We start from the raw sequence: 15,317 nt of genomic DNA, 5'->3' as shown, positions 1-15,317 counted from the left end.
TGGGGGGAACAAAGAAGCAGGGGGAGGACCAGAGGAGCAGGGGGGGGGGCGACAGAAGAGCATGGGGGGAGGGGACAGACAGCTGACTCAACAGCTATGGCCTGGGAGTTTCTCACTTCTGCCTAATCTTGTCCCATAAGGGGGGCACCGAACTGATTCTTTGCCCCGGGGGAAATAATTTCTAGCTACCACATTGGTACTGCCTATAAGAGTACCAGTACCAGCCGTTCTACTCTAATAAAGTAGAACGGCTAGTGAAGGGGGAGAGGGGGCTTGGGTGGCCGGAGGGGTGCGGGAGTTGTCTGGCCGCCATAGGAGAGACCTGTCAAAGTGGGCCAGTCTGGATAAAGTCCAGGGCCAAATTTCTGTTCCAGTCCAGCCCTGCCTGTGGGGGCTAGTAAACTGATATTCTCAACCTGATGAACTAGTCTTTTGATCCAATAGGATCAATTAAAGGTCATTAAAACAATATAACCACAAAGGTTCCAAGTGAATACGTTAATCAGTTATCTGATAACATAGGAAAAAAAGTTATTAGACATAATGTCCCCATCCCCCATTAAACCATATATTAAAATAGTTAAAAACAATGGATCCAGTAGAATGCCTTCTGTTTTCATCACTGCAGTGCAGTGGTTCCGACTAATTACCATAATTGGCACTTTTGCCTTTCAGTATGGTTCCAATCCAATGCGTCGACTTGATTCTGAGCATGTGTGGATTTTTGACCGATGGACTTCCACACAGACGATCATTTTTTTTCTATCTGTTTTTTATCCATAGGAAAAATTTAAAACATGTTCTATTTTTTTTTTCACCTATGGAAAACAAACCAATGGGGGCCACACATGATCGGTTTGACCGATGAAAACAGTCCATGGGTCTGTTTTCTTAGGACAAACCGATCGTGTGTACAGGTCTTAAGAATTGCCTACACAGGATAAAAAGTTGAAGCCTTGGCCAATATGCATTACTATAGACGAGCAATTCCCAACAAGGGTTCCTCAGAGGTTGCTAGGGGTTCATCGAGCTGTGAGGCATGACCTCCTATTTGATGGTGTCTGCATAGCTCCAGGGCCAGGGTCAGAATGAATTACACCAATGATCTTTTTAGCTGTGGGAAAGGGAGGCATTCTGACCACCACTGTAATGCTAAGTACATGCTAGAGAAGTTTTTTTTTCCGCTCAACCCAGCGGACTGAACGAAAAAAAAAAAAAACAGAGCTCACCTTACTAACTAAGCAATGTTAATGCTGCAATCTGCCCCACTGTGCCTTGTGTTCTGACAGGGGAACTGCCCCGGCTCCTGCCAGAACACACTGATCACCACTGGCAGTGCTGATCGAATGCTGGTTTTCCAGCATGCCTGTTTGACAGAAGCTGATCATTAGACCTGCCTGTGTCAAACAGGCTGCTGTACACACTGGCCAAATGTCAGACGGTTTCTGTTGAACTGGCGGAGACCAGCCAATATTCGACCTGTGTGTATCAGCTTTAAAGGGGTTGTAAACCCTTCTGTTTTAGGATGCATTAAGGTGAAGAAACTTTTGTCAGTCACCGACCCCCCCAGCCCTCCCGGTTTTACTTACCTGAGCCCTGAAATGTCCCGGGTTCTCGGCTCTTGATTGGATAGATTGATAGCAGCACAGTTATTGGCTCCCGCTGTTGTCAATCAAATCCAATGATGTGGGCGCCAGGAGGCGGGGCCGAGTCCTGCATTTGGCCACTATGGACTTCAAATGCTGGACACGGGAGCACGCCCGCAAGGTAACCCCCCTCCCCGGAAGAGCGCTTCTTCTAGGGGTTTATCTGATGCGGGGAGGAGCCGCAAGAGCTGCTGGGGGACCCCAGAAGATGGCGTTTAGGGCCACTCTGTGCAAAACAAGCTGCACAGTGCAGGTAAGTATGATATGTTTGTTAAAAAAATTTTTTTTAAACCTTTAGTATCACTTTAAGAGTTGCATTCTTCCCAATGACCACCAATGTAGGAGTCGTTTTTCTTAATGATTGCAAATGAATTGATTTTTAGACTTGAACATTTTTTTTTCAAGAGTCCCTTTAGGACACAAAGGTTGAGAAAAGGCTGGCATAAACTATTGTGCTACAGAAAAAATCATGGCAATGGATCTCTCATCTGTATTTTTACTCTTAATGAACATAAAAAAATGAACAGTTAGCGAAGCAATAGGTTGTATAAGAACATTAATAGATTCTTTATTCTGCCCAGCATAGGTGTGTGCAGCCTATGGCATTAGGGTGTACACCCCAAAGCCCAAACACACACTACTGAACACTCACAATGTTCATTCAGAAAGGGAAGGGGACGGTAAATTACATATTTACTGGCCCCTTCCCTACTCCTAAAACATCCCAGGAGCAACAGCCAATAGGAGAGGAAGGAAACTGGCAGCACTGCAGGGGGGAAGATGGGAGCCAGGGCAGTAGGGGGAATGTGTGCTGCACAGGGTGATTAGGGTGTGCCTGGGTACACCTTGCACACCCTGTGCGCACCCCTATGCTGCCCAGTATTTGTTGTAAACATGCAGATGGTAAATGAAGTGAGGAGGAGAGGTTATGCATTAACGGTATACTTGTGGGTCCAGGAATGTATGAACTAGTAGATTCCATGTAGCATACAAGTCATAGGCATTAGTAATGTATATAAACAGAATATACCAATTCATATAACACTAAATACGTTTTTTTTTTGCATCAGTTCCTTCCAATAAAATTGTTACAAGTTGCCCTGACTGTCCCGTATCTGTAAGGGATATATCTCCGAGCATAAAAGCAAAAGCTGAACAAATGGTGGCAACATTCAATCAAGAGAGCAACCAGACCAATCTTTTCAAACTGGATGACATAGAAAGAGTGAGCACACAGGTAACAGAAAGTTAGTATGCAAGTAGGGACAAAGTGATGTACCTTCTGTATTGTCATAATGATGTGTGATCAATATTTACTTTATATGGCTTGTACTGTACTGTCCCAAGAGCTATCAGGGTACACAAGGACCAATAAAACTAAACTGTACATATTGCTTAAAGAGAAAGAAAAGGTATGATATATTGTATATACATAATGCAGAGTGCACACCAGCATTGTTGTAGTAGTATTAAACCCCCAGTAAACTATTGTTAAAATTCTTACCAAGCACTTGCACTTTACAATGTTCAGTGCTGCTGACACCTGCTGTTTCAGTGCTGCTTCTCTGAGCTTCTGCGAGCAGCGTGTCTATTCAGTTATTAGATTCAATAAAATACGGTGCTTGTTCAGAGCGTTGAGTAAGAGGGCATACACCTTGAAATGCATAAGTTACGACACACACAGAGTTGTAGCTTTTGGAGGTAGGAAATGTGGGTGGAAGGGCACCAGAATGGAGTATGTGCTAGAGATCCCAAAATCCCATAGCAATTGTGTAATGCTACATGTAAGTGGGTTGGAAATGGCCAGTTAAGTGCTGTTCCAAACAGGAGGGTAGGCGTTAATACTTTCCTGGATCTTTGGTCTTTTGGCCAGTTTTTCCCTTGATCCGACTCACTGATCCTGTGTTATATAAGAAGGACAGGGGTCCTGTTCACAGGGCCCCCTAGCAGAGAGACCCCAAAAGGGGAGTCCAGGGCTCGTAGTGGGCCAGGGAGGGATAGATGTCTGGTGCCCTTTTCAGGTAAAGTTTTGTAAATCTTGTTCCCGCCTGGTCTGAAGTTACTAAAGTAAAATGCAAGTAACCGGCACCATCCCATGGTGGTCACTAAGGTACTTGAGTTATGAGGACATCAGTGCATACAAATAAGGAAGTGTAAAGATACAAATGGTTCCCTAGGGTAAAAAAAGGCTAACAAGCAGTCTGTTGGTAGCGTCTACCAGCTTCAGGTGTTGTCGGAACTTCTTCCTCCATCGGTTTGTCTTTCAGGGCAATGGGAGTGGATTCATGCCGCAGGGGTCCCCATACTGTGCAGAGATGCATAAAGTTCAATAGTCAAAGCAGAGTCCACCCAAATTTTTTTATAAAAGCCAGCAGCTACAAATACTGCAGCTGCTGACTTTAAAAAAATGGACACTAACCTGTCCAGCGCGCCCTCGATGTCGGCAGACGATATCAAGCAATCAATTGTCTCTTGGATGCTGCCGCCGCCATCCTCAGTGAGGGAATCAGAAAGTGAAGCCTTGCGGCTTCACTGCCTGGTTCCCTACTGCGCATGCGCGAGTAGTGCGGCGCGCCGTCACTGGTCCCCGCTCTCTCCTGGGACCAGTGTATTTCCCAGGAGAGGCGGGGGACGCCGGACGTAGCGTAAACTCCCGCAGATAATGCGGGAGTCTATGCCCAGAAGTGGGTGCAAATACCTGTCTTAGACAGGTATCTGCACCCCCCTCCCCCCTGAAAGGTGCCAAATGTGACACCGGAGGGGGGAGGGTTCCGAAAAGCGGAAGTTCCATTTTTGTGAAGAAATCTGCTTTAAAGTGCAAGTGTGGAGCCTGCGCAAGGTGCACAGAGAGGCCCACTCCGCTACTGGGAAATGGTAGTGGAAATCGATGGACAGATGGATGTGGACAAGGCTCAGTGTTTCCCTTCTAATTGCAAGTAACAGAGAAGGTGTGCATTGTCATGGGAACCCGAGAGTTAACTGAAGAACAGTTATGGTGGAAGTGTGCATTCATCTCTAAAAGCAGAGGCCTGCCTTAAAGTGGAAGTAAACCCTTCAATTTGATAGTTACAAAACAGTTAACATTCCCGGCATGCCGGAAATGCTAGCTGTCACATTTGTTTGTGCTCTCAACCAAACTGCCAAACCATCCAATGGCTGGTTTCATAACAGGTCACATGTACAGCATCATGGCAGTTGCAGATTAAACAGAGGTCAAGATGGCTGCTTCCTTGGCTGAAAACAATAGGAGGGTTTACTTCCACTTTAAGGTTGAGTATTCCCCCATGGAAGCCTCAGCCTTGTCCCAGGGCATTGATGAATAAAGATACCCTATGTGTAGTACTGTGATCCTGTTACTATAACATGTGACCCTTGTTTGGCACCCAACTAGAAGGAAAACAAGGAGGACGTGACTTCCCACCACACGACTCTAAACCCCCCAATATATTCAATACAATTACTTATCAGACCTGCATGTGAATATAATTTAGTTTTAACTAATACATTTTTTTTATTGACTTCACAATGCTAGTACACGCTCTGTTTTGTATAACTTAAAGGGGTTGTAAACCTTTGTGTTTTTTTCACCTTAATGCATCCTATGCATTAAGGCGAAAAAACACTTTGCTGTTCCTGGCCCCCCAGCCCCCCGTTTTACTTACCTGAGCCCCGAATCTCCATGGGTGCAATCCCGCGTTGCTTTCCCCACAGCTTCACGGCTCTTCATTGGATAGATTGATAGCAGCGCAGCCATTGGCTCCCGCTGCTGTCAATCAAATCCAATGACGCGGCCACCGGGGGGCGGGGCCGAGTCATACACTCGGATGCTATGGACGTCGATTGTATGACACAGGAGCACACCCACAAGGTAACACCCTCTGGATAGAGCTTATCTATTGTGGGGAGGAGCCGCGAGAGCCACCGTGGGACCCCAGAAGAGGAAGATTGGGGCCACTCTGTGCAAAACGAGCTGCACAGTGGAGGTAAGTATGACATGTTTGTTATTTAAAAAATAAATAAAAATGAACCCATAGTATCACTTTAAGTTCGTTTGTTAACACTACTTAAAATAACATCCAAAGAACTGTTTTATCTAATTTTATAATAATAATTATTAATATAATTATAATAATACTTGCAGCTAAAAGCAAACTAGTAAGTAAGGGTAGGATTACCAAATATACAGCAAACTAGTTTACCTCAAATAGCCAACTGGATTAAAGGGAATTTTAACAAATAGAAATGTCCCCTAAAAGTATTAACGCACATCTAAACCCCCAAACAGAAAAAGATGTGGATTGCAGTTTACCAGTCCTTAGATGAGGTGCCTGCATTAGTCTTTTTTTAAGGCTCCCCCCCCCTCTTTATTTTTCCTGGTAATCTTGTGAATAACTAATGAGGAAGCTATGGTTCTTATCCACAATCTACAAACATGTCTGTCTTTGTTCATCTCCTTTACATTGAGCTGATGGGATTATTAGTTTACAGAAAAAAGAGAAAATTGTTTGCGCTATCTGGTAAGCTCGGGAAGTGACAAGGACACTGCAGTTCTGGGCAGATCAACAGGTATTTTCTGTATTTGCTGAAAACGTTCTTAGTCCGAAACAGAAAACAAATGCAGCCACCACATCCAAAGAATGATAATAAATGAAAAACAATATATTACAGTTATAGAACCTTGCTCTCTGGGACTGTTAGGCCCCGTACACACGACAGAGTTTCTCGGCAGAATTCACCGAGAAACTCGGTCAAAACCCGGATTCTGCCGAGAAACTCTGTCGTCTGTACAGTTTTGGCTCGATGGAGCCGCCGAGGAGCTCGACGAGAAAATAGAGAACATGTTCTCTATTTTCTCGTTGTTCTATGGGAGAAGGCGGCCCGCCGAGCTCCTCGGCGGCTTCATCCCAAAACTCGACGAGGAACTCGACGTGCCAAGCACGTCGAGTTCCTCGGCCGTGTGTACGGGGCCTGAAACAGTTCACAATCAGTCATTTTGTCAACATGCTAGGCTGTATGTAATAGTATTTACAAAGCATAAAAATTATGTCTTTAAAGCGGAGGTTCACCCTAATATATTTACATCTGACCAACTTCCTTATAGTTGTAAGAAGCACAGTTGGCAATTTTTTATTTTTTTTATACCGCACGTACCTTGTAATCAATCTTTTCAATCTGCTTCTCCCCGCGGGAGTAGGCGTTTCTATGCCTAGGGGGATCGTTATCTGGGAGGTCGGCCAGATAATTGACGGCTGTTCCCCCGGCGGATAAGGCCCCGCCCCCTGTATCTCGTAGGAGCGCACGAGTCACGGCGTTTCAGGAAAAAAACGAACATGCAGAGCGCAGGCGCCGTATAGAGCCGACTCACATCCCTGCATGTTCGGCTTCTTTCGGAAACCCCGTAACTCGTGCGCGCCTACGCAATACGGGGGTGGGGCCTTAACCGCCGGGGGGAACAGCCGTCAATCATCTGGCCGACCTCCCAGATGACAATCCCCCTAGGCATAGAAACGCCTACTCCCGCGGGGAGAAGTACATTGAAAACATGAATTACAAGGTACGTAAAGGATAAAAATAAAAAAAATCCGGACTGTACTTGTTACGAATATAAGGAAGCTGGTCAGATATACATGTCAATTAGGGTGAACCTCTGCTTTAAAGAGACATAAAAGAAGGAAACATTTAATGTAGAAAACTTTCTTTTTTTTTTAACAGTGGATGTTTGGACAGTCTTTCTTCATCCTTTTCACCATAAAGGAAACTGAAGTTTTGAAAACACAGAAAGATGCTGTCCCGGACAACCGCAAGCCTCTCAGTGATAGCAAAGCTGTAAGTAAAATATTCTCTTTATAGTTGTGCATTTGTAACTAAAGGAAAATAAAGCAGTGGATGTAACATTCAGTGAATTTTCCTGGGGAGTATAATGCCCCCTAAGGCAAACATCCACCTGTCCATTTTTCAGGCGGATCCGAGTGGGCCACCCATTGACTCCTATGGGCAGGCGGATGTCAGTGGAGATGTGTCCACTGACACCCACCTGCCATCCGATCCAACACGATCCGCTGAAAACAGACGGATGGCTATACGTTTGCCACCCATCCAGCGGATCAGATGAATACGGACATGCTGTCTGTTTTCAGCTGAATTTCCCATAGAGGACAGCAGAGCTCTGACAGGTCCGTCTCAGCATAGTGAGCCAAGATAGACCTGTCATCCACTGGCTCAGCGGGGATCAACGGATCGATCCCCCACTGAGCTAACGGAGTCCGCTGAGCAGGTCCGCCCCGTGTGAAAGGGGCCTAAATGTCACATTCACTGCTCTCTTTAAATATGTCATAATGTGATGATTAGATAAAAACCAGGATTGCTTAAAGTTATATTAAAGTAGTTGTAAAGCACAAGATTTTATATCTTAGGTAAAAAACCTTCAGCGTGCAGCAGTCCCCCTAATACTTACCTGAGCCCCCTCTTGATCTAGCGAGGTCCAGGAAAGCTTTGCCTCTCTGGGGCTTTTTTTCAGGGTGAACTTGGGGGAACTCAGTTCCACCACCTCTAGTTCAGACCCTTTGGTGCCTGCTCACCACAATCACTTGTAAACACAGAAGTCTGGTTTCTGTGTTTACAAGTGACAGCTCTGCACTCTGTGTGTAACCCCCCTGAACTCTGCACTCTGTATGTAATGCAATCCAGGTATTTAACCACTTGAGACCCGCGCTATAGACGAAAGACGTCCACAGCACGGCTCTCAAGTGCTGGGTGGATGCCCCTGGTTGTCCTTTTATTTACATTCCCCGCGCGCGCCGCTGGAGGCGTGCAGCTGGGAAACACTGTGCCCGGCGCATCGATGGGAAGCCGATGCGAGTGCCTGGCAGCTGCGATGTCCGATGTCCGGGATCGGCAGTGACAGCAGAGACCGGGAGCTCTGAGAGCTCCACGTCCTGTCAGGGAGAGAGGAGACCGATGCTGTGTCCCTTGTACATAGGGACACAGCATTGGTCACCTCCCCCAGTCAGCCCCCCTCCACACACAGTAAGAACACACCCAGGGAATACATTTAACCCCTTCCTCACCCCCTAGTGTTAACCCCTTCCCTGCCAGTCACATTTATACAGTAATTAGTGCATTTTTATAGCACTAATCGATGTATAAATGTGAATGGTCCCAAAATTGTGTCAATAGTGTCTGATATGTCCGCCGCAATATCGCAGGCCTGACAAAAAAAACGCAGATCGCCGCCATTACTAGTCGCCTAAGTCACGCCCGCATATGTAAACAGTGTTCAAATCACACATGTGAGGTATTGCTGCGATCGTCATTGTGAGAGCAATAATTCTAGCAAAAGACCTCCTCTGTAACTCTAAGGCCCCATACACACGGGAGGATTTATCCGCGGATACGGTCCAGCGGACCGTTTCCACGGATAAATCCTCTCGAGGATTTCCGCGGATTTCCATGCGATGGAGTGTACTCACCATCGCATGGAAATCTGCGCCGAAATCCTCTGGCGATGACGCGGCGACGTGGGCGACACTGTCATATAAGGAATTCCACGCATGCGTCAAATCATTACGACGCATGCGGGGGATCCCTTCGGACGGATGGATCCGGTGAGTCTGTACAGACCAGCGGATTCATCCGTTGGGATGGATTCCAGCGGATAGATTTGATAGCATGTCATCAAATATTTATCCGCTGGAAATCCATCCCAGGGGATAAATATCCGCGGAAACAGATCCCCTGGAGTGTACACACCATAGGATCTATCCGCTGAAACCCATTCGCTGGGATTTTTCAGCAGATGGATTCTATTGTGTGTATGGGGCCTAACTTGTTAACCTTTAAAAAAAAAAATCACCAGCTATGGAGATTTTTAGGTACCATAGTTTGTCTCCATTCAAGTGTGCACAATTTCAAAGAATGACATGGTAGGTATCTATTTACTTGGCGTACCATCCTCTTTCACATTATACAAAAAAAGTGGGCTAACTTTACTGTTTAGTATTTTTTATCATGAAAGTGTATTTTTTTCCCAAAAAATTGCGCTTGAAAGACCACTGCGCAAATACAGTGTTACATAAAAAATTGCAACGATCGCCATTTTTTTCTCTAGAGTCTCTGCTAAATATATTGGGGCAGATCCACAGAGATCTGCACCCGCGCAGCGTATCAGAGATACGCTACGCCGTCGTAACTTACCCGGCTTTAGTTCGAATCCATAAAGATTTTGCGCCGTAAGTTACGGCAGCGTAGTCTATCTCTGGCGGCGTAACGACGCGTAATTCAAATCGCGATTAGGGGGCGTGTTTCATTTAAATGAAGCGCATCCCCGCGCCGAATGAACTGCGCATGCGCCGCCCCCAAATTTCCCGCCATGCATTGCGCTAAATGACGTCGCAAGGACGTAATTTTTTTTAACATAGACTTGAATTACGTCCATCCCGATTCACGGACGACTTAGGCCCCATACACACGAGAGGATCCATCCGCTGGAATTGATCCGCGGACCGGCTCCAGCGGATAGATCCCCTGGTGTGTACGATCCAGCGGATCTGTTTCCGCGGATTTTTATCCCCTGGGATGGACTTCCAGCGGATAAAAATTTTAAGACATGCTTTAAAATCTATCCGCTTGAATCCATCCCAACGGATTGATCCGCTGGTCTGTACAGACTCACTGGATCAATCCGTCCGAATCAATCCCCCGCATGCATCGTAATGATTCGACGCATGCGGGGGATATGACATATGACAGCGTTGCGCACGTCGCCGCGTCATCATCGCGGCGACAGGGCGACACGTCATCGCGATGGGATTTTGGCGCGGATTTCGATCCGATGGTGAGTACACTCCATCGGATCAAAATCCTCGAGAGGATTTATCCGCGGAAACCGTCCGGTGGACCGTATCCGCGGATAAATCCTCTCGTGTGTATGGGGCCTTACGCAAAAAAAAAAATTCTAAATAAACGCGGGAACGACGGCCATACTTAACATGGCAGATCTAAATATACGCCACAAAATACCAGCTTTAACTATACACCGGAAAAAGCCGACTAGAGACGACGTAAAGGAATGCCCTGGCCGCTCGTACGTTCGTGGATCGTCGGAAATAGCTAATTTGCATACTCGATGCAGAAAAATGCAGGATTCAAAACAAGGATGCGACGCGGGTAATTTGAAAGTACGCTAGCGTATCAGTAGATACGCCGGCGTACTCGCTCTGTGGATCTGCCCCATACTGTTTGGGGGTTCTAAGTAATTTTCTAGCAAAACATATAGGGGCAGATCCACGTAGCGTGGCGCATATATCCGCCGGGCGTAGCGTATCTAAGATACACTACGCCGCCGTAACTATTTTTTTGTTTTTCAAATCCTCAAAGAATTTGCGCCGTAAGTTACGGCGGCGTAGTGTATCTTTGGCGGCGTAAGGGCGCGGAATTCAAATGGATGTGATAGGGGCGTGTTTTATGTAAATACGTTGTGACCCGACGTAAACAACGTTTTTTTTTAACGGCGCATGCGCCGTCCGTGGGGGTATCCCAGTGCGCATGCTCGAAATTAAACCGGAACAAGCCAATGCTTACGACGGTGATGTCATTCTACGCAAATCCCTATTCGCGAACGACTTACGCAAACAACGTAAAAAATTAAAAATTCGACATGGGAACGACGGCCATACTTAACATTGAGTACGCCTCATAATAGCAGCTTTAACTATACGCCGGAAAAAGCCGAACACAAACAACGTAAAAAAAATGCGCCAGACGTACGTTCGTGGATCGCCGTAACTAACTAATTTGCATACTAGACGCGGAATTCGCCGGAAACGTCACCTAGCGGCCGGCGGAAAAAATGCATTTACGATCCCAGATGCAGTCGTATCTTGTTTTGTAGATACAAAACAAAGATACGACGCGGGAACTTTAAACTTTTAACTTTAAAATTACGCGGCGTATCAATAGATACGCCGGCGTAATTCTTTTGTGGATCTGCCCCATAGATTTTAACTTGAGAACTTAATGTGAGCAACAAATGTCAGAAATATGCTTGGGCATGAAAGGGATAAAGATGGCGCCAGTGAGTGAAAGTGAAGAGCTATCATTGATAGAGCAGGGAAAGCTATGGTAAGTTGAAATGTACAAGTGCATATTTGTACACTATTGCGAGTGTTTGCGCCAACCACTCCCCCCCCTCCCTAGTTCCAATTTGACCTTGATCCAAATGTCTCTATAACTATTATGGTCCCAGGTAGGTAAAATCACTATTCTGGTCTGGAAAATAAAAAAAGCAACGCAAGAATATATTGTGAGAAGTACCCTTGGTGCGACTGACACAAAGACAATAAATAAAATATAGATTTGGGATATTATACATAGCTTTATATGCCACAGATTTATGTTCACAACAACGGAATTAACTTTGTTTTCTCTTGCAGCATGTTGGCTTTTGCACAGGTAGTGCATATCATACACCTGAGAAAGTTGAACAATATTCTGTGTCCTGTGAAATCTATGACCCAAGGGTAAGTGTAATTGATTTTTAGTATTATTATTATTATCATATTTTTTTATAACCACAAAATTCATGTCAGCCAGGCATGACTGCAATACCTAAGTGTGACGGACGTCTACAGCTGCTGACTTTTAAAATGAGGACACTTGCCTGTCCTGGAGTCCAATCGCTCGTCACTCTGCTGCCCCCAGCGCCATCCTCGGTGAGGGAACCAGGAACTGAAGCGCTGCCGCTTTACTACCCGGTTCCCTACGGCGCATGCGCGAGTCGCGCTGCGCCGTGCTCACTGGTCCCCACTGTGTTCTGGGAGCTGTGTGTTTCCCAGAACACAATGGGGGGGGGGTAAGTGACACACTACCCACAGGTCCGGCAGAGTGGACTCCCGGAAGTGGGTTCAAATACCTGTCTTAGACAGGTATCTGCACCCACCTTCCCCCTGAAAGGGGCCAAATGTGACACCGGAGGGGGGGAGGGTTCTGATGAGTGGAAGTTCCACTTTAGGGTGGCGCTCCGCTTTAATTAGCTGTTTACAGCTCTGCAAAGACCTGTGTGCTGGTTTCTGCTGTCCCAAAGTTGAGGCTCTTTTGAAATGTGTGCTAAATTAGAAGGCTATGGAGATTAAGTCCTAAGGATTTATTGCTGCAATGTATAACTGTTCTGCAAAACTGTTATGATTTCTGACCAACATGGCCACTAACCACGGCTTCTTGTGCATCCAGTACATCATATCATTACACTAACCACTAATATTTAAAAAATATAGAAGGATAATATACAAGAAATAACACAAAGTTAAATTAAACACATATGAGCTGCAAAGCACAAACGTTAAGTGAATGGCTAATGCGTATATAGCTAAATGAAACATATATGAACACAGGGGCGTAACTAGAGGGGTCACAATTGCAACCTGGCCCCATGCTCAAGGGGGTCACACAGCTCCTCTGTATACCTGGACAGGAGGGGCAGCAGGAAAGGCATAAAGAGGAACTCATCTGCTTCTTCTTAAAAGCCTGCTTCTCCATCTCTCCCTCCTGTATTCATTCATTGGCTGCGGGAGGAAAGTGGAGGGTATCGGTTCCTCTGTATGCTGCCCCTCCTATCCAGCTTCCTCTTCTTTTTGTTGCCCCCAGGCCCCTGTGTGCTCCCCTTGCCCCCACAGCTCTGCCAGCTTTCGCCCCCCCCCCCGCCACTAGCTGCTGCGGGGATGTGTCAGAATGGAGAGCGGGGAAGGGGCCGGTAAATATGTGTAACTGTCAGGGGTTAACACCGCTTACGATATTCCATTCCACCAACCCACGACAGCTTATCGACACTCCACAATCCAGCAGACGAACAGGACCCATAGGATTCCCCAGAAACGAGACACACAGCTCTGTCTCTGGTTCAAACGAATAGATCTTTTAATGGTAAACTCAGGCTCTTATACAGTTAGCAACCAAATATGAACAATAACTGAACTCCACCCACAGCATGACACAATACACATTTTTAGTCAGACTTTCTGGCCCCGATATAATCCACATGAGCTAATTAGCTACAGCTGACAAGTCAGACATCAAAACTCCAGCTTTTCTCACCTGCTATACAATGCACATTTCATCAATAGAACTTTCACACAATACATGTTAATTAGCATCACACAATAAAAAAGGTCTTTAGAAGCCAGACTAGGGTTAGTTTACATGACAGTAGCAGACTTAATTACCACCTTAACAGTCTATGTTCCACATTGAATGAGTCACTCTCCTATTGACCTGTTGGGTTCAGAATCAACAACCTGTAGTTCGTTCTTTGCAGACATTCTTGAATATATTGTGGATTATCATTACTGTCCCATCTCATGTAATTCAAGATATCAGTTCTCAGTCATCCTATGCCCCTAGCGGACATAGGATGACCCTAGACACAAGAGTCATTGGTGAAGCTGAAACAGGAGTACCCCACACCCTTCAAGAGCCTCTGGGTCCCACGGGCCATACCGTTACAATATGTAATGTCTTTTAAATTATTAAATTGAGGGTGAACAGCTATGGTGCTATGCAATTGGTAATAAAATATTTGCTCAAAATTGTATTTGTAAATTATACATTTCATACAGTAGATCAGAAATTACATTGTTATTTTTTTCTCTATTCAAGGATGATGATCACCATCATCATCACCACGGACATGGCTCTTGTGACCATGGAAAGGAAGGCGCCCAGGTGGAGAAATCAAAAGATAATGCTGGACACAGTGAAGCAGGGGCAGAACAGGTAGTACAAGGTGAGGCAGGACACGAACAAGGACAAGGACAAAGCAAGGATTTGCCTAAAAAATGTGAACTTGGAAAAGGCAAGGATTGTGGACAACACAGAGGTCACCAACATAACTGCCATCCTGGTCACCACCACGACCACCAAAGCCATTCTCACCCACATGATCCAGCTCACCACCATCATCATCATGACCATCACAACCATACAGCAGATGAACATGGTTCTTCATCAGAAGAAAACACTAATAAGCAACATTTTAAGAGAACGAAGGGATTCGTTCAAGTTTACTATCTTGATGAGGAAAATTTAAGTCCACCAGTCCCAACCATAGTTCGACTGCCTGGACCAAGAAAGAATAGTCCTGTGGTTGCTGATTTCCCCAATAAAGCATCACCTGTACAAACATGTCCCAGCGAACCATATTGAGACTTATCACCAAATAATAAAGGCTCGTTATTTGCACAAAACTGCAATTATATAGAGTATGGTTTGAAAAATAAAGAATAAACATAACTCTTGGTACATAAAATTTTGATATTGTCTGAATTATTAAGAGTTTTTTTAAATATGAATGTAGCACTACCCTTGTAGGAGTTGCCTAAGTCAGGGTTCCCAACTGCTACACAACCAGTCACACGGCATTACCTTCTTGCATCCGACACAGATATCAGTCCTTTGGCTTGTTTTTTATTAGGGGATGATAACTTGGATGGGGTAAGTGATTAAGTGATGCCCAACTTGAAAATGTCCATAAAATAGAACCAGGGACAACTTCCTCCCCAGGGCCGGCCTTTGGGGTGTGCGAGCTGTGCGGCTGCACAGGGCGCCATGGGCAACAGGGGGCGCCCTGCGGCACACACAACTCGCAGAATTTGAGTCACATCAGGGCCGATCCTAGATGGG

General features: G+C 45.6%; 1 protein-coding gene across 1 annotated transcript in view; it reads left to right on the top strand.

Moving 5' to 3' along the window:
• Positions 1 to 14,943, top strand: part of LOC120936802 (fetuin-B-like) — a 29,105-nt gene extending 14,162 nt beyond the window's left edge. Inside the window, exons 4-7 of the mRNA XM_040349461.1 lie at positions 2,717 to 2,883; positions 7,359 to 7,472; positions 12,077 to 12,163; positions 14,295 to 14,943. Of these exons, the coding sequence (XP_040205395.1) occupies positions 2,717 to 2,883; positions 7,359 to 7,472; positions 12,077 to 12,163; positions 14,295 to 14,840 (914 nt within the window). The 3' untranslated portion in view covers positions 14,841 to 14,943. The remainder of the gene's footprint in view (positions 1 to 2,716; positions 2,884 to 7,358; positions 7,473 to 12,076; positions 12,164 to 14,294) is intronic.
• The last annotated feature ends 374 nt before the right edge of the window (positions 14,944 to 15,317 follow it).

Source organism: Rana temporaria, chromosome 4 (genome assembly GCF_905171775.1).
Source record: "Rana temporaria chromosome 4, aRanTem1.1, whole genome shotgun sequence".
Classification (NCBI taxonomy): Eukaryota; Metazoa; Chordata; class Amphibia; order Anura; family Ranidae; genus Rana; species Rana temporaria.
The sequence above is the reverse complement of the archived record's forward strand: the minus strand, read 5'-3'. Positions and strand labels throughout refer to the sequence as shown.